Consider the following 20,301-nt stretch of genomic DNA (forward strand, 5'->3'; position numbering starts at 1 on the left):
GGATGGTTTTCGTATATATTTTGTTTTATTTTAGAGAAAAAGATATATAAGCGGGAAATCAGTATTTTAATTAGAAGAGGTTATGAGCATGAGTAATAGATCCAACAACATGTTCTGGAATGGATCCATCTACAAAACTGAGCTTGTTCTTGCCAAGAAGTACCATTTTCATTGTTGTCTTCCAAGAATTGTAATTCTCACTAGTCAGAGGATGAGAGACAAGTATCAATTCAAGATTATCGGATGAATGAATGAAAAGAGGATAGGATTCATCCATGTCAACCATGGGAGAAAAACAGAAAAAGCTTCAAGAAAGCTTTAGGAATGAAAAGATGATACTTTGTTGGAAGCTTATAGTAACAAAAGGTGCTGACGAATTTCAACCGATACCATGTTAAATGAGAAAACAAGTAATTGATTAATTGAAGAATTACATGAAGATGGTTTTTATACATCTATAGTGAGCTAACTAACTTCTAACAGGCTAGAAGAAAATAACTACTTTTTAATTAACTCTAATATGAAATACTTTGGATTGACTTGAGACGACTACAATGCTTGTAAAAGTATAATTACTGAAAATGTTTAATGATCCTTTTGTGAGAAAGCTTCAAAAATATGTTCAACTAATGTAAAGGTACATCGAAAAATAGAAACATATATTGTATTAATATTCTATTTTGAAAGATAAATTCTCTTTTGCAAAAGAAAAAAAGATAAAAGTAAGAATGACAATTTAATTATAGGTGTTTTAGTATAGAAAAAGAAAAATAAGGCAATCCCAGATCTTTCCCTTGTAGCAATTATGTTAGAACAACTAATTGGAATCAATTCTCTCATTTATAAACTTGTGAAGAAGAAACAATTGCTTGATATGATTCAAACAAAAATAAATTGAAAGCATTAACATACAATTTATGTTTTCATATTATTTTAATTATCTTGCCTCCAACAATGAGTTAGACATTTCATTGAGGGAATATGAATCAGTATTTCTGAGAGAAGTATCTATCATGGTTGAATTATCTTTTCCTGTGTAGAAGCCAGGTTGGCTTGGCTCGGGTAATAACTTTTCACCATTCAACATTAGAAGTATTGATGACATGTTTGGTCTATCTTGTGGTCTCTGTTGTACGCATAACAAACCAATATGAATATTTCTTATTATTTCATATTGAGTAGTTGAATCTTCCACTAATTCATCCACAAGTTCCATTGGTCTACTTTCAATCCATAGTCTCCATGCCTGAAAATAATATAGAAATCTCAAATCAAAGAGTTCATTTTCCCTATTAAAAACTATTCAAAAGCGTTATTATTCAAATTTAGCTTGCTAAATTTTTAGACTTACATGCCCTAGAAGATTTAGGCTACGATCTGGGTCACAAAACCCCCTGTTTTTTCTCCCACTAATTATCTCCAAAATAATCACACCAAAGCTAAAAACATCAGATTTAATGGAGAAAGATCCATGTACAGCATATTCAGGAGGTATGTAACCACTGCACAACAAAACAGGAGTCCATAGTCAAAACCTAAAAGCAGTTGTGGAAGGAGAATGAAAATATTTACAGAAAAACTTACTATGTACCCATTACTCTATTTGTATCTGCTTCATCTTGATCTAACGCAAATATCCTGGCCATACCAAAATCTGATATTTTTGAGTTCATATCACTATCAAGAAGAATATTGCTGGCTTTAAGATCTCTATGAATGATCTTCAGTCTTGAATCTTGATGAAGATAAAGAAGTCCTCGAGCAATTCCGCCAATAATTTCAAATCTCTTAGTCCAACCTAATAATGCACGCTTTGTTGGATCTGATAAAGTTCACTTCTAGGTTAGCATGGGAACTATCAGATAAAATTAAAAAGAAATGGAAGAATGATTTTCTGGCAAAGCTCCAACCGAAAATAAAGTAGTCCAAACTTTTATTGGGCATGAATTCATAAATCAACAACTTCTCATCTTGTTGAATAGCACAACCAAGAAGCTTTATGAGATTACGATGTTGAAGTTTTGCAATCAACATAACTTCAGTTTTGAACTCGTCCAAACCTTGTCTAGAAGTTTTACAAAGCCTCTTAACTGCAACTTCTTGCCCATCTGGTAGTATACCCTGAAATTTTTTTTTCGAAACAATGAAATTATTTTGATGAAGATGAGTACTTAGATTAAATTTAGTTTTTATACCTTGTACACTGTTCCAAAGCCACCTTGTCCCAATTTATTGTTTTGTGAAAAGCGATTTGTGGCATTGGATATGAATGGAAAATCAAATGTTGGTAAATCAATGTCATCCTTTTCACTTTTTTCTTTCTCTGCAATGGCATAATTATAAGTAGATCTCAATAAAGAAAATTATAAATATAATGTAATTTTCTGTAATATGTAACAAGAATCAAAATTTAGAAATGAAGATTAGTTCTTTCACATTCTTGTAATGAACTATTTAAAGTAAAATCTATATAAACTATCAATATTTAACTAGGATGAATTAGTTTGTCTACTTTAGTTTTCGTTCTTCGAATGCGAAATATCTATCGATATAATGGTAACAAGGAAAGTTGTGCAAGATACGAATGAAGAAAGTGGCAATGATTAGAACCAAATTTGTTTTGAGTTGATTCCATAAGCTAGTATATTTTAAAAATTTATAATCTGATAAAGATAGATAAATAAGAAAGTGTATCTCTCTGAATAAATATATCTTGATGTATGGTATTGTAATATTACATTTACAGTAAACTAGGGACAAAATCCTGATGAGGAAGATGAACCTATACACAATGTTTTAAAAATTGGACCAGACCGACCGGTCGGACCGGTTGAACTGGGAATCAGTAATCTAGTTCACTACATTAAAATTAATTTTTTGTGGCAATTAATTTATTATTTAGCGCCCATATAAATGATCATTATTTTTTTTACCAGCATTTAAATAAAGGCTGATGTATCCAGTGTCGCTAATACTATTATCGGCATTTATATAAAATATTGGTAAAGATCTACTAAATTGTCTAAAAAACTTATTTTTTTAGTAGCAATTCTAGTAGCCATTTTAAAGGCTATTAAAAGTTATTTTTTTCAATTATCTCCTTTACTTAATTTATTCCTATAATTTCCTTTTCTAAATTCATAACTTATATACCTTTTTTTATTATCTCTACTCGATGTGGGATTTGTAAGATAAGGGTTGTCTTTTATTTATATATATTTTAATTTATTTTTTTAATTATCTTGTCTCTTAAGAAATGTGAGATTTATAAGGTGAAAGTTATTCTCTAATTGTTTTATAACACTATTGAATTTGGTAATAAACCTATAAAATAAACCTGTAATGTGATAGTTATTACTCACTTATATACTATTTAATTATCTTATCTCTAATCGATGTGGGACTTAAGTTTTTTCTAATAAATAATTGTCGTAAATAGTAAACTTTAATGTAATATAAATACATTTTTAGTGGTTATTATATATTAGCCATTAATATTTTTATATATGGCGGCAATTAAATTATTGTCATTAAATAATTGTCGTTAATAACAAATTTTGTTGTAGTGGTCGATTCAAACCTTGAGTTGGATTGATTATGCATTTGACCCGTTTTAAATTGAAGTGAATCGGTCAAATTTTCTGTTCGACCAGTGAACCAGTGGGTCAAACTAGTTCAACCATAATTTTTTTAAAATTTTTTTAAGGGACCACAAACTACAAAAATGACAATGGAAATTGAATCTTGTTAATGAAAGAGCAAAGAGTCTTATTAAAACATAACAATGACTACTTGTTTTAATGTATTTGTTTGTAATATATGCAACCTAAATAACTTTTATAATATATTATTAATTTTAAATGATATATTTAATAATATAATATCTATGTAGATATTACATATATTATTTTGTGGTATTAATTACAAGTATATTATATATGTACATATTATTTATATTTTTAATTTGTATTAATATACCGTTTAACATGTAATTTTTTTTATGTATTTCTTTATACAAAATAAAAATAAAGATAATTTTAAATAAGATGGAAATTAAAATTTAAACTAAGATATGAATTTATTAAAATTTATAAGTATAAAATATATTTAGCATGAATATTTTTTATGAAAAAATAATAAAAATCAGTCATGCAGTTCAATTAGTGACCAACTAGTTCAACTTTTGACTTACTAACCCAATATCCTAATCGATTTGATGATCAGTCCGATTTTTAAAATTATGCTTACACACCTTGCCCTTGATGACAATTTTGTGTGTAGTCACAACTCTAATGGTGCCCGTGACTCAAAGTCAGGCTACAAATGGCTTGTGCAATAACACTATGGTACTATGGTTGGACATGGATATGGAGAGAATTCAGTCACCAGCGAAGATAAGGTTCTACATTTGGCACATTTGTCATAATTCCCTCCGAACTTTGGCTCATTTGGTTCTACATTTATGCTTGTGTGAAACCATATCCGTAGGAGAATCATTTGCTATACACTAACTCGATGAGTTCATTACAGCTTATCAGATCCAAAGATATCAAGTTTCATTAATTCCTCTGCATACCATTTGCTATACACTTTCATAGAAATATAATTTTCAATATCTCATACCATGTGAATCTAAATAACTCTAATCTTGACATAACTACTTTCTAAAAAAATAAACAATACATAGGAATATAATTTTAAAACTCATAACTCATAATAAACATGAGAACTTTACATTCTCAAATCTATCTATTTATTTATAATATAAAACCTAAACTACAGTCTATTACAATGATATATCATTCTAAAACTAATTTTATATGTCGTTATGTCAGTATATTTGTCTATGCGACAAATTCTTCAAGTTTCTATCATCTATCATATTTTTCCTTTACTTTCTATATATATTATATCTTTCCACATTCCGTTTAATCTAACTTTCATTTTTCTATTCTCTAATTTTTATTCCACTACAATCATCATCGTCATCATAAAAAAATGTACTACTTTTTTTTCTCTCTCCTCTACCCTTTATATTACACATTTACGTTCTATTTAACCTATATCTCATTCTCTTTGTTTAATTTTCATCTCACATGGCAACCTTTATCAGAAATGAAAGGTATTACTTTCTTCTCCTCTACCATTTATATTACACATTTACGTTTTATTTAATCCATATCTCATTCTCTTTGTTTAATTTTCATCTCACATGATAATCTTTATCGGAAATAAAAGATACTGCTTTTTTCTTTTCTTTTTTTCTCCTCTATCCTCAATATTACATATTTTCTTTTTATCTAATTTTTTCATATCATCTTTGTTTAATTTTCATCTATTTATAATATAAAAACTAAGCTGCACTCTATTAAGTTGACATGTCATTCTAAAACTAATTTTATATGTCGTCATGGCATCATATTTGTCTATATGACAAATTCTCTAAGTTTCTATCTTCTATCATGTTTTTTCTTTACCTTCTATATATTATATTTCGTCACATTTCATTTAATCTAACCCTCATTTCTCTATTCTCTAATTTTTATTCCACTACAATCATCATTATCATAAAAAAGGTACTACTTTTTTTTTCCTCCTCTACCCTTTATATTACACATTTATGTTTCATCTAATCTATCTCTCATCCTCTTTGTTTAATTTTCATCCCACATGGCAATCTTTATCAGAAATGAAAGATACTACCTTTTCTTCCTTTTTTTCCCCTCATCTACCTTCAATATTACATATTTACATTTTATCTAATTTATCTTATATCATCTTTGTTTAATTTTTATCTCACATGACAATTTTTGTCAAAAATACAAGATACGACTTTTTTCACCTTTTTTTATTTATACTATTCTTAATTTGTTACACATAATATGAGATTTGATACACGGTCTTGGGGAAAAGGAAGAATCACAAATTAGATACTTTGAAATTGTGGATCATCACTTGCATGTTCATTGTAATGATTTAATATGATTTATTTATTTTATTTTTATTAAAAATTGAAAGTGTCAATGATATATTATCTACATAGCACTTTCTATAATATTATTTTTATTGTCCTTCAATATCAAATCATTTAATATTTTTGTGATTTTTTTTTTATTTTTCTTCTATTTTCTTCTCATGTCTACATTTTTTTTTCTCTTCAAGGGATAATACATTTTAAATTTCTTAACTAAATAAATCAATTTAGTTTTATTTTCCTTCCATATTATTACCAATGAATATTAATAATTTTGATAAAGTATATAATATAGTCACAATATTGAGTAACAAATAAAATAAAATATAAAAAATATTATGAAAGTATTATTAATTATGAGTAACATAAAAATATTTTTTTTATCGTCAAAACTATAATGTATGATAATTTAAAATTACGTTATATATAAATTAATGATTTTATTAATTAATAATTAAATTTTGTTACATTTTCAGTTGCAAACAATTTAATATTAATTATAAATAAGAATAAAGTAATATTAATTAATATTAGTTGTAGATTAAAATATTTAATCATTAATTTACTATTTAAGAAATTTAATTTGATTAAATGATCCGTTTCAAAAAAACATATAGTAATTAATATTAATATTAATGTTAATTATAAATCATCATTAAAAAAATTGCTTTTGTCGAAACCTAGTAATTATAAATTAAAATATTATAATACTGTTATAATTAATATAGAGTAACTGATACTTTTAAATTATTATTAATTGACATTTATGTTCATTAATTAGAAAAATAATAATTTTTTGTTAATATTAATTGTAAACAATAATAAAGAAAGTTTTTTTAGACAATCTTCTTAACAATTGAATTTGTATATAAGGAGTTACATATTTAAAAATAATGAATATATGTATTCTTTATTGAAAATTTATTAATTTGTTAACATATTAAAACAGACTATTTTATCATTTTTTTTTTGGTTCGTCCCTAGAGTATCCACCGCCGATAGCAATGACTAATCTCCTCGCTACGTTGGAGGCACCTCAAAGGGTGGGATAGCTGGCCCCAAGATTTAACGACTAATCTCCTAGGCACCTCAAAGGGTGGGATAGCTGGCCCCAAAATTTAACGCGGCTGCATACACAAGGCAGGATTCGAACCCCTGACCTTGCTTAAGCGTGGATCAACCCCTACCGCTGAACCACACGCTTGGGGTTAGACTATTTTATCATTTAGTTATAAGAAATATTTATTAAATATTTATTTGAATATATTATCTTTAACTATTAGCTTCTTTAAAAGATTTATTCATCTGATTCTTGTAATTTTGAATTTGAATCTAACAAAAAATAAAGAATTGAAATAAAATTTTATAATTTAAAATTAAATTGTAAAATATTTCATTCCAATTATTATTATTTTACACAATAATACAATAATTTCAAACAAAAAATTGTTTAAAATTATAATACAGTATTTAAATTATACGATATTTTTTTTTATTCTCATTTGATCCATTTCATTTTTATTTTTTGGTGTAACTCTACCTTTTTAATAAATATTAAAAAATATGGGGCATATAATAATCTATTATTTCAGTGAGATAGTCAAACAAAATATTTTTTAAAAATTAAATAAAATTGTATTACAATATTTTGCACATGTAGCTAAAATATGATGACATATAATACATCTTTAAATTTGATTTACAAATGATAAATAAAATTAATTTGCAATGCATGATGATGATTGACAAAGACATTAATATATATATATATATATATATATATATATATATATATATATATATATATAGTTTTAGTAATAATAAATGTAAAATATAAGATTAAATATAAAATCACACAACATGTAAAATGAACTCAGTTATTCAAGTATGAATTTTTTATTTTTAATATTTTATTGAGTTAAAATTTTCTTACTCTGAATTACATAATATATAGATATATTTACAAAGAAATTCAAATTAAGAAAAAGAGCAATAAATTTTTTTCTACTTAAAATTATACCACAAACTACTAAAAGTGGGTGTTAAAAAATCTATCATGGAGCTGATCTATTTTCTGCCACAAATATATAAATCAAAATAACTAATTTTAGTATTATTTTCTTACTCTAAATAGTACATATAGATTTATTATTTTTCTTACCCATTTAATCTTATTAATCTTATTATATTTTTAAATTTTAGTATTAATGTATAAATGTTGTAATATTCATTTTAAACTAAATTTTAAAGAGTCTAATGATAGATTATTTATATAAATTTTATAAATATAAATAAAAAAATATTTGTAATAATATTTTATCTTTATAAACAATAATAATTTTAATTGTTGTAAAAAAGTCAATAACAAATTTATATTACGTAATTAAAAAATTATATTATTAACTAATAAAATAATATATTTTTTAATTTAAATAATTTCTTTTTTTATATGCGCATCGTGGGGTCTATATCTAGTTTATATATATTTTCATAAATGATGTTTTAATATATGAAATAAATACTTTCTAAAATTTTATTCTATTTGTTTCTATTAGAAATTCCATTTATTTTCGGTAAGAATCGAATAGCGTCAAAAATTTCACATCAAATAATAATATTAAATTAAATAGATGATGTTACTTTGACATGTATTTGCTAAATGTGGGACCCCAACAATTTTGTTTTATTTGGAGTCAATATTGAAAATTTATAAAATGATAGTGAGATACAATTTAATGTTGGTGTACGAACAAAGTTACCTATTTTTTCTAATTAATTATATTTATTGTAAATATTCTTTTAATAATTATTATATATAACTAAATTTACAGTTTCATATTTACGACTCTGCAAGAAAAGTGCAGTCATGTTTTTAGTAAAATAGTGCGTAAAGAATTTACCTGCATTATTCCTCCGAATTCTGCAAATAAAATAAGTACTTAGCATAAGAACCCCACATATTGCAGCAACGGTGGCAGCAACTATCGTGTTCTTCTTGTGCCCATGTTCTTAAGGGTTGAAATTAATTAAAAAGAAAAGAAAGAAAGCAAATTAAGGCCAAAGTTAGAGTGATGATAATTGAGTTTTTAAAGTTTTAATCGAAATAATCAATAAGATCAAAGTTGATGGTGGTTACCTAACTCAGAAGCATCCATCCTGATATATAGATCTTGGCCACCAGTTTCAAACTGTTTCAAGTCAATGAGATCTCCAAACCACATGACACAACCACTACCTCCACCTCTAATATCTGAATTAGTAAAGGCCATGCAAGAACAATCATTCAAGCACTTGACTCTACATTCCTCTAGACCAATACTCTCATCCAACCAAGTATGTGTAGTATCTGGAACTTTGAGGCCTTTAAATTTCACAAACCCCTCCGTGAGTTTGTCTTTGCACCTTAATGGTTTATTGCGCACACATCCTTGACTCCAATCAGCAGAGTTCCATTTTTTTGGTGACTTTGGACCGAAACCTTTTAAACATTGGCAGGCTTGTGATTGAGTACTTACACAATACCCATTGGGTCCACAGAGGCCATAAGTGTCACAATCCTCTTTAGGGTGGGATCTATAGACTTTCCAATCTTGATCTTCACCCACCGACCAAACATAACGAGAAACTGAACCTGATTGCTTTGTCACGGTTCTGGTGATGACATAATCACTTACGAGGCTAAAGGTGGTGTAAATCTCATCCTTATTGCTCACAAAATTCAAGCCAAAATTCAAGCCAAAAATATAGGTGTTGTTTAGTAGATCTGTCATTCCACTAAAACATTGGCCATTCCAAGGTCCATAACGGAACAACTTTTTTGTTCCGTTCATCAAATAAAACTCAGGATAGTTATAGAGTTTCAAAACCCTATAAACATCTCCTGGTGATGGATCATCTGTACTCTTCCATGCAATATATTTCCGTTGCAAACCAGTTCTGAGGTCACTTCCCAACTTCATCCCTGGCAAGAGTGTATCAGAAGGATAGTCAAAGCTTTGCCACAAGTAACCTTCTGTGTCCGTGTCTCCTTCATTTCCTATCACAAGATTGCCACTATCCAAGAGCTCCACCACTGGATTCTGTGCTTGTTTGTGAGAGTTGGTGTACCAAACAAGAGACCCATTTTGGGTGAGAACAAGATTGCCTGTGGAGTTCACTGTTAAGATGCCTGAGGAATCATTGATAGGGTTTTCCCTATTTGCAACCCAAACAACTGTTTGCATTGGGATATTCTTGTACCAAATGCCAAGGTAACGTTTCTGGGAACTGCCTGGGCTGAAAAATCCAAGTTCGAACTTTCCACCTTTTGACACCAAGGTTTTCCCATCACTCATAAATTGGGATACGTTAATAGAATCATTTGCTATGATACAGGGAACGAGTGACCAAGCAACCATAATCATGAAAGAAAGAATTTCCATGGAGCAACTTTTATGGAGCTCCCTTATTTGGATATTGACTTTATAGGCTGAGCCAAGTGTATCGTGATAAACACGAAAAATGGAGCAACTTTTGTGCTTTGATTCTTCATATTTTCCATGTAGAATTCCAAGTCAACCACGATTTAATGAAGAATATACTAGATTTTGTCTGAAATAAGCTTAGTAAAATAACTAAATAAAATATGAACTTGTTAAAATATGATACAGACTTCTAGAATAATCTAGATTCTTATAGAAAAATACATAGGTATGCATGTAATTACTAGATACAAATTCTAGAATCATGCAGATAATTATATATAGATAGAAAATTCTAGAAATAGATATCTCTAGAATTTTCTACATAAAACATGAATGTGGTGTTGAGGCCTATAAATAGGCCATGTACCCAACATTTGTAGACCAAACAACTAGTAAGTCATTTTCACTACTCAAATCTATTCCAACTATTCCTCTAAACTATCATTATAAATTTGTCTCCCCGTTCCTTCTACCAATAAAATAAGTTTTTACTATTTGATAATTCATAAACTAATAGTGGTATCAAAGCTACGTTCGGTCATCTACTGGACGTAGAAATATTACTCCACTACTTCCAAAAAAAAATTCCCAATATTCTACCCACTTTCAAATAAACAAATTCTAATCCATGGTTAACACCATTCAACCATCATCTATCCCTATTCCCATTTTTAATGGTGAAAATTATGATTTTTGGAGTACAAAAATGAAGACATATTTCACCTTCCAAGATTTATGGGACACGATAGAAGAAGGATTTTCTACTCCATAAGACACATCATCTCTTACTGCGGCTCAAAAAAAGGAGTTAAAAGAGAACAAACAAAAGAATTCAAAAGTGTTATTCATTTTGCAACAAGCTGTGACCGACACAATTTTTCCGAGAATAATGGGTGCAACAACAGCCAAAGAAGCATGGACTACACTGCAGGAGGAGTTCGAAGGAAGTGAAAAGGTACGTGCCGTAAAATTACAAACTCTACGACGTAACTTTGAATTGTTAAATATGAAGGAATTTGAGACCGTAAAGGACTACTATTCTAAGATAAAAGAAATAGTTAACCAAATGAGAGCGTACAGGGAAAATATTCTTGACAAGAAAATTGTGGAGAAAATTATAATTAGTGTTCCCCGTAAATATGATCCAATCGTGACAACAATTGAGCAAACAAAAGATCTATCTACCTTATCAGTAACAGAGTTGATGAGGTCACTTGAAGCTTATGAGCAAAGGTTGAATAGGCATGATGAGGACTCAACTGAAAATGCCTTTCAATCAAAGCTCAAATTACAGTATCAAAATAAAGATAAAAGGAATAATGGAGAAACTTCTAGAAACAAAGAGAATTCTAGAAATTTCTCTAGAAATCATCAGAATGAATATCCTCCACGCGGCATTTGCAAGAGGACAAATCATGCCGAGAAAGACTGTCGATATCGTAGAAAACCACAATGTCCCCACTGCAAAAAATTTGGACATGTGGAGAAGTATTGCCGCAACAAAAATAAGCATCAAACAAACTTTGCTGAAGAGAAAGATGGTGAGCAATATCTTTTCTATGCTACCCAAGATTCCAATAGTGAAACAAGTGGAAGTTGGTACTTGGATAGCGGCTGCAGCAATCATATGGCCAAAGATGCAAACATCTTCAAGGATATTGACGAATCCGTCAAAGTGAAAGTTCGAATAGGGAACGACACTATCGTTGAATCAAAAGGCAAAGGCACAGTTATGGTGGAGACGAAGAAAGGTACGAGACTTATTACAGATGTTCTACTAGTTCCCAATCTTAACGAAAATCTCTTGAGCATTGGCCAAATGATGGAGAAAGGTTATACTCTCCATTTCGAAGGAGACACATGTAAAATATATGACAATAAAAAACTAGAAATTGGCCGAGTAAAAATGGAGAAGAGGAATAGAAGTTTCCCTATAAGCCTGAGACAAGGCCCTAACATTGCCATGAAAGCAGAAGTAGACGACTCATGGTTGTGGCATCGAAGATTTGGCCATTTTAATATACATGCCTTAAAGTTATTATATCAAAAAAATATGATGAGAGATCTCCCATGCCTAAAAGAGAATAGTGAAGCTTGTGAAGGATGTCTCCTTGGCAAGCAACATCGTCTACAGTTTTCAACAAGCAAAGCACGGAGAGCAAAGGACTTGTTGGAGATGATCCATACAGATATATGTGGACCAATGCGGACGTCGTCACTCCATAACAACAAATATTTCATTCTCTTCATAGATGATTTTTCTAGAATGACTTGGGTCTACTTCATAAAAGCAAAATCATAAGTCTTTGGTATTTTCAAGAAGTTTAAGACCCTTGTCGAAAAGCAAAGTGGCAAACAAATAAAAGTACTTAGAAGTGATCGTGGCAAAGAATACACTTCCCATGAGATTGATAAATTCTGTGAAGATGAAGGCATTGAGCGACAACTTACAGTTGCATATTCTCCACAAAAAAATGGAATATCTGAAAGAAAAAATTGCACAGTAATGGAGATGGCCAGATTAATGCTCAAGGAGAAAGGATTACCAAACATGTTTTGGGCTGAAGCAGTTTATACTGCTATCTACATACTTAATAGATGCCCAACTAAGGTAGTCCAAGATAAGACTTTGATTGAAGCTTGGAGCAGAATAAAACCATCAGCAAAGCACCTAAGGGTATTTGGATCTATTTGCTACATACACGTTCCAGAAGAGAAAAGGCACAAGCTAGAAGACAAGACAGTACGAGGTATCTTCCTTGGATATAGCATACAGTCAAAAGGCTACCGAGTCTACAACTTGCAAACCAAGAAGCTAATTATTATCCGAGATGTTGAAGTTGATGAAAATGCGGCTTGGAATTGGAATGATGAGAAAGTAGAGAAAAACATTCCTATCTCAATTCAACAACCAGAAAAAGAAACTACAGAAGTCCCAGGTGAGCCTCATTTTCCTCCACAACAACAAACTCCATCACCAGAGTCTACTCTAAGACGAGTTAGATCCTTGGAAGATATATATGAAACTTGCAACTTGGCCATACTTGAACCTGAAAGCTTTGAAGCAGCATCAAAGCAACAAGTATGGGTCAAGGCTATGGAAGAAGAGATAAAAATGATTGAGAAAAATAACACATGGGATCTAGTAGACTATCCAAAAGACAAAGATATCATCGGGGTAAAATGGGTTTACAAGACAAAGCTCAATCCAGACGGCACCATACAAAAGCACAAGGCAAGGTTGGTAGCTAAGGGTTATTCACAACAACCTGGAGTCGACTACAACGAGACATTTGCCCCAGTAGCACGCCTAGATACAATTAGAGCTCTAATAGCTCTTGCGGCAGAAAAAGGCTAGAATATCTACCAGTTAGATGTCAAGTCCGCTTTTCTCAATGCAGTACTACAAGAAGAGATCTATGTAGAGCAACCACAAGATTTCATAAGCAAGGGCAATGAAGACAAAGTACTAAGGCTTAGAAAAGCTTTATATGGTTTGAAGCAAGCTCCTCGAGCATGGTATAACACAATAGATCAATACTTCACTGATCATGGATTCAGGAGGAGTAAGAGTGAGTCAACACTATACATCAAGACTCAAGGTCAGTATGACACACTCATCATCTCTTTGTATGTAGATGATCTTATCTACATAGGGAACAATATGAAGATGATAACAGAATTTAAAGAAGACATGATGAAGACATTTGAAATGATGGACCTTGGCTTGATGAACTACTTCCTTGGTATTGAGGTAAGTCAAAAGAAGAAAGGGATATTCATTTGTCAAAAGAAATACACTGAAGCTCTCTTGAAGAAGTTCAAGATGAGTGGTTGCAAGATTGTCACTACTCCGCTTGTGACAAAGGAGAAGCTACAAAAAGATGATGGAGCACCAGATGCTGATGCATCTCGCTACAGAAGCTTTATTGGAAGCTTACTATATTTAACAGCCACACGACCAGACATAATCTATGCTGTAAGCCTTTTATCAAGGTTTATGCAAAAACCAAGCCAAATTCACTTTGGAGCAACTAAAAGAATTCTAAGATACCTACAAGGCACGAAGGAGTTTGGTATTTGGTACAAAACAATGACCAACTTTGTAACACCCAGTTTTTTTAAAAAGATGGCATTTTCGTAATTATTGATGGCATTTTCGTAATTTTAATAAAGGAATAAGGGTATTTCTGAGTGTCGGAACGGGCCGTTCCAAATGTAGAACGGGCCGTTCTGGTATGGAGAACAGGCCGTTCTGAAAGCAGTACGGGCCGTTCTGCTGAGATTGAGAACGGGCCGTTCTGGTTTCAGAACGGGTCGTTCTGCTTTTTGGGAACGGGTGTTCTGATTTTGGAACGGGCCGTTCCAGTTGAGAAATTTGCACAAATTTGAAGGATCCGGAACGGGACGTTCTGAATTCAATACGGGCCGTTCCGGGTAAATCAGTTTGCCTATAAATAGGAGGCTGAGGGGTGAAAAATTATATACTGAGTGAGAAGGTGAAATCTTAGAGAGAGAAAGAGGAGAGAGAGAGAGAGAGAGAGAGAGAGAGAGAGAGAGAAAGAAAGAAAGAAAGAGAGGGAAGAAAGAGAGAATCCAGAGGAGGAGGCCCTGCCCAAGTTCCAGCTCCTGCTTATCCAGGTAAGGGGGGAGTGAGAACCTCGCTCAAGGGTGTGGGGATAATTGTTGGATAGTTGTTTGTCGGATTGGCCCCCAATCCTTTGCCGTTATTCTGTTTAATTTCTATTTACTCTACTTTGCTTTTTGTTGAAGGTGCCGTTGTTCTGTCTAAATTTCTATTTACTCTACTTTGCTTTTTGTTGAATGTGCCGTTGTTCTGTCCGATTTTCTATTTATTCTACTTTATTTTTGTTGAAGGTGCCGTTGTTCTGTCTGATTTTCTATTTACTCTACCTTTTTCTTTGTTGAAGTAATAAATGAATATGAAATTAATGTTAATAATAAATGAGTTTTAATATGAATAAGAATGCTCTCTGAATCTCTGTGAATACCTATGTGGACCTTATGAGAAGTATTGATGACATGACCATGTGAAATATGGACAAATGACATGAGACCTAAGAATTGACTATTGAGACAAACTATGATTATGAGACTATGACAAATGAGGACATGATGTACTAAATGAAATTCTGTAATAAGTTAAATGTTGAGTTCATGAAATAATGAATGTATGACATGCATCATATGCATATATTATTCCAGGTGTGCCGCTGAGGCCGCACACCAGTGATGTAACTTGCTAACGAGGTGTACCTTAGGGTCATCAATGATGTAACTTGCTAACGAGGTGTACCTTGGGGTCACCAGTGATGTAACTTGCTAACGAGGTGTACCTTTAGGTCACCAGCGATGTAACTTGCTAACCAGGTGTACCTTCGGGTCACCAGTGATGTAATCAGGTGTACCTTAGGGTCACTAGTGATGTAACCAGGTGTGCCTTAGGGTCACCAGTGATGATATGTGAAACTTCCTTATGGCGCCACATGCATGCATTTATAAGTCAAGATCATGACATCATTGCATGATAAATGAATATATATGTGATATTGATGATGTATGTGTATTGTTTATAAGTGACTTATATTTGTTGTGTGTGTGTGGGTGCTATCTAACCTTTATTTCTGCACCTGAAACTGAGTGAGATGTTTCTCACTCCCTTGTTGTTTTTGTATATGTTTTAAATTGTGTTGCAGATGATCAACATCATGGGGATGTTGGTGATGAGGCTTAAGGCTTCAGTGGGGCATGCTCTGATAGGATGTGACATCGGGCATAGCTAGGCTTGTTTTTTTAGGAATGTTATTGTTTTAAAAGCTTTAATTTTCTCTTCTTATGTAATTTTGAACGTTCTTGAGAAAAGACCAAAATGTACATCTTTGTTATATTTATTATTATATGATTTGGGAGTATAAATTAATCCCTAACCAGGAGGCACTGCCACCTCTACTGGAGTTAATTTATATTTCCTTTATTATTATTTGTATATATATGATTTCTTGTTTTTCACTAAATTGTATTGAAAATCTTAACTTCTTTTCTTTTATAATTTCTACACTGGAGTTACGATTTATGAGTTACGAATGTGAATCTTCTACCCTGTGATATTGAAATATTTGTCAACTATGAAAGATTTTATTTACCCAAAAAGAGGAAAAGAAATATTTTATTGTTACATTTGTTGTATATTAATAATGGGGTAGAGGGTGTCACAAACTCAAGTTTGCTCGGATACACCGACAGTGATTGGGCAGGATCGGTAGATGACATGAAGAGCATCTCTGGTTATGCTTTCTCACTCGGATCAGGAATATTTTCTTGGGCATAAAAAAAGCAAGCAACAGTTGCACAATCAACTGCAGAGGCAGAATATGTTGCAGCTGCTGAATCTACAAGTCAAGCAATTTGGCTACGAAGAATACTTGCAGAAATGGGAGAACAACAAGATGGGCCTACTACAATATCTACTGTGACAATAAATCAACAATAGCAATGACAAAAAATCCAGTACATCATAGCAGGACAAAACACATTGCAATTAAATATCACTTCATCAGAGAAGCAGAAACAACTAAAGAAATCAAGATGGAGTATTGTAAGACCGAAGACCAAGTTGCTGACATATTTACAAAGGCATTGCTGAGAGCAACATTCGAACAGTTTCGCACTATGATAGGAGTTAGAGAAATTTGTATCAAGGAGGAGTGTTAAAATATGATACAAACTTCTAGAATAATCTAGATTCTTATAGAAAAATACATAGATATGCTAGTAATTACTAGATACAAATTCTAGAATCATGTAGATAATTATATATAGATAGAAAACTCTAGAAATAGATATCTATAGAGTTTTCTACATAAAACATGAATGTGGTGTTGAGGCCTATAAATAGGCCATGTACCCAACATTTGTAGACCAAACAACTAGTAAGTCATTTCCACTACTCAAATCTATTCCAACTATTCCTCTAAACTAGTTTTCCTCTCAACTAAGCCTATCATTATAAATTTGTCTCCCCGTTCCTTCTACCAATAAAATAAGTTTTTACTATATATTTGATAATTCATAAACTAACAGAACTACATCTTTTAGTGAAAGTATGGTACTACTAACCTGCTCCCTTCATGGTTTAAGCGAATCACATGAAACTCTTGCCAAATTTCCTCGTCAATACCGTATTTATGGTAGGGAGATTGATCTCTCTTATTGCCATAGACATACTCCTTAGTCAAGGAAGTGATTTACTGCCTCCACTTAATGGCAACATTAGACAATATCTTCTTCCTCAAATTTGGTGTGTTCACGATATTAAAATGATGCTGCAAAACAATACAAACAGGAAGAGTTACTAAAAATATTATGGTAAAACATGTAAACTAATAATTAATTAAGGTGGAGGAGTTAATAACAACACCAAAATATCCTACTTCTTATCAACCTCTCCTGAACATGATCCCAATCAAGAAACAAAATAGAAACATGCATGTGATTTATCTTTCCCAAATAGTTACTGCATGTACAACGGTTTGGCGTTGAAACCTGGCTATAGTACGAGGGACCGCATCAAAATTAAGTTTTTCCTGAGGCATGCGTCCTATGGTCAAATGTACTCCTTAATACTTTAATTCTTTAGCTACATTTTCTTACACTTGTTAAAATATTACTATATATTAAATAAATAGGTTATTTTACAACATTTTTTTTAAATAATATCATTATAGATACAGTAACATTTTTTATTTTAATATTATTATTTCCAAGTTTTTAAAAACAAAGTTTCATATCGAGTAAAAAAAATGTCACATAAGTTATTTTACATTATTTTTTTTTGAAGAATATTACTATAATTGCTTCTAAAATCAAAGTCTCACATCAAGTAAAAGAAATATATTTCTCTCATCTCTAATTATTACTCATAATTAAAGTCTCATATTGAATAGATGAATGAGAATGACTCATAAAAATATATATAATTGTATAATTATACTTAAGAGATAAATGATTAATTAGTGATGACTAACTAAGAATGTTTTCCTCTAAAAAAATTAAGAATATCTTTAATCTTCTCTTAAAGAACTCCTAAGAGTTTAGGAGACATAAAAATATAATAATTGATAGTAATATCTAAATTAAAATTAATTATTATTTTATAAAGTTAACAAAATCTTAGCAACATAATTAAAATGTTATAAAAATATTACTTTGATAATATTTGAAAAATGTTGCCTAATTATGTAAAAATGTTATTGAAATTCTTTAATAACATGAACTATATACAACATTTGATAATATGTTAGTAAAGTAAATTAGTAACATTTTTCAAATGTTGCTAATATTGTTTGTATTGTAGTGTGTTGAGTTGATGATCTAAACTCTTACTAAGGATAGACTATGTATGAAGTTGGAGAACTAGATGGATCAACCATATCCCTAATCTTACAACATTGAAAACACGAGTTAATATTAATATCAACAACAATTGATTAAAAAAAAAGAAAAACATTTCATCTCTCAAATATATAGTCATACAAATTGATTCAATAAGTATTATTAAAAAAAATAATAGTCGAGAGTGATGAGTCATTATTTTTCCTTATTTTCTTACCTTTCTGTACTTATTTTAATCTCTGATTTGTGCTTAATTGTTGATATTCTGCACTAATTTCTATTTGGACTTTAATTAGACTGGTAATTCATATTTTAACTAATTTGAATTTTTTGAATCTAATTATTTCAAATTTTATTTTCAGGGCAGTTTAATAATTATTTGGGCTTGGAATTAATTTCTGGACTTCAAGTGGAGCTGCCACGTCATCTGCCACGTCATCTGCCATGTCACTGCTGCACCATTTTCCACCTCAACATTTATTTAAATTTTATATTTTATTTTATTGTAGTTTATTGGGTCAGACTTGTATTTTATTGGGCCCAATTCATTTTTGCTCATTTAGGTCTAGGTTAGGGCTGACTTGGCAGCCACTAACATAAGCAATCAGATGTGACTACGTGAACAACTCTCTCCTTCTTTTCTCTTGGACGTTTTGGCTTCTCTGTTGTTCTTCCTGGAACGTTTTTGTTTCAGTAGCTACAATTTACGTTTGGTTTCCTTTCTCTTTGTTTTTTTACGTTTTTGTTTGCTCTCTGTTGGAGTTTTACATTTTGCTTCTTCTCAAGTCAGTCACATTTTGTTTTCTTTCTCTTCTCTGGTTGTAGAACTTGAGCATTTATATTTGAAGAATACAGATTACTCATTTGTTGTTCTCCTTCCTTGCATTTTCGTTTCTGTTTTGACTCTATTTTTGTTTCATTTTCTGTTTGTATTTTCGTTTTTGTTGTATTTTAATGAAAGGCTAAAAACTCCTGGGTTGGCTTCTTGTTGTGGATTGTAATCTCTGTTTGAAGTTGGGTATGTTCATATGTCTCTGTTCTGCTTTGTTCTTCTCCATTTAACCTCTCTGTCCATGCTTAATGGGCTGTGCTCCAAAGCCACAGTTGCTTAATCTGTGAAGAGGTTGATGTTGTATACGTTTGCTTAATTCGTGTAGGGAAATCTTGAGTTAATCTTCGCTTAGTTGGTTAACTCGAATGAAACAAGGATTAAGTGGTTAATAGAGTAATCTTTGAGAACCAGGGATAAAAGAGTTACAATCCGAACAAGGAGCCAATCTATTTTACTTGCTGTGTTATTTTGTTTTATTTTGTTATAAACTGAAAATCTGAACCAAACCCCCACACTTCGTGTGTTTAAGCCTTTAACAGTAAAAGACGGTCTTTGGGAGACGACCTAGGAGTCACTTCCTAGTACTACATTTAATTGTATTTATTTGACCGAATACGGCT

At 31.0% G+C, this 20,301-nt stretch overlaps 1 protein-coding gene across 3 annotated transcripts; it reads right to left on the minus strand.

Moving 5' to 3' along the window:
• Nucleotides 1-764: 764 nt before the first annotated feature.
• Nucleotides 765-10,562, minus strand: LOC109817882 (G-type lectin S-receptor-like serine/threonine-protein kinase At4g27290). Of its 3 annotated transcripts, none has more exons than XM_029268723.2 (7): nt 9,111-10,558; nt 8,875-8,982; nt 2,196-2,323; nt 2,061-2,121; nt 1,585-1,822; nt 1,352-1,502; nt 765-1,246 (listed from the first exon to the last, which is right to left on the minus strand). In XM_029268723.2, the coding sequence occupies exons 1-7, from the start codon at nt 10,393-10,395 to the stop codon at nt 938-940; spliced, it is 2,280 nt and encodes a 759-aa protein (XP_029124556.2). In that variant the 5' UTR covers nt 10,396-10,558; the 3' UTR covers nt 765-937. The 3 variants fall into 3 exon arrangements, 2 of the variants coding, with proteins under 2 accessions (XP_029124556.2, XP_020238822.3); XM_020383233.3 differs by having other exon boundaries at nt 1,911-2,121; nt 9,111-10,556; XR_003802775.2 differs by having other exon boundaries at nt 1,106-1,246; nt 1,592-1,822; nt 1,911-2,121; nt 9,111-10,562.
• Nucleotides 10,563-20,301: the final 9,739 nt, after the last annotated feature.

This window comes from Cajanus cajan, chromosome 8 (assembly GCF_000230855.2).
Source record: "Cajanus cajan strain Asha chromosome 8, NIPB_CcT2T_4, whole genome shotgun sequence".
NCBI classification, from domain to species: domain Eukaryota; kingdom Viridiplantae; phylum Streptophyta; class Magnoliopsida; order Fabales; family Fabaceae; genus Cajanus; species Cajanus cajan.

Coding starts and splice junctions, on each gene's coding strand:
- LOC109817882 (XM_020383233.3), bottom strand. CDS start 10,395: ATGGAAATTCTTTCTTTCATGATTATGGTTGCTTGGTCACTCGTTCCC. Junction 8,983..9,110: donor GATGGATGCTTCTGAGTTAG/GTAACCACCATC, acceptor TCAACCCTTAAG/AACATGGGCACAAGAAGAAC. Junction 2,122..2,195: donor GCTTTGGAACAGTGTACAAG/GTATAAAAACTA, acceptor AAAAAATTTCAG/GGTATACTACCAGATGGGCA.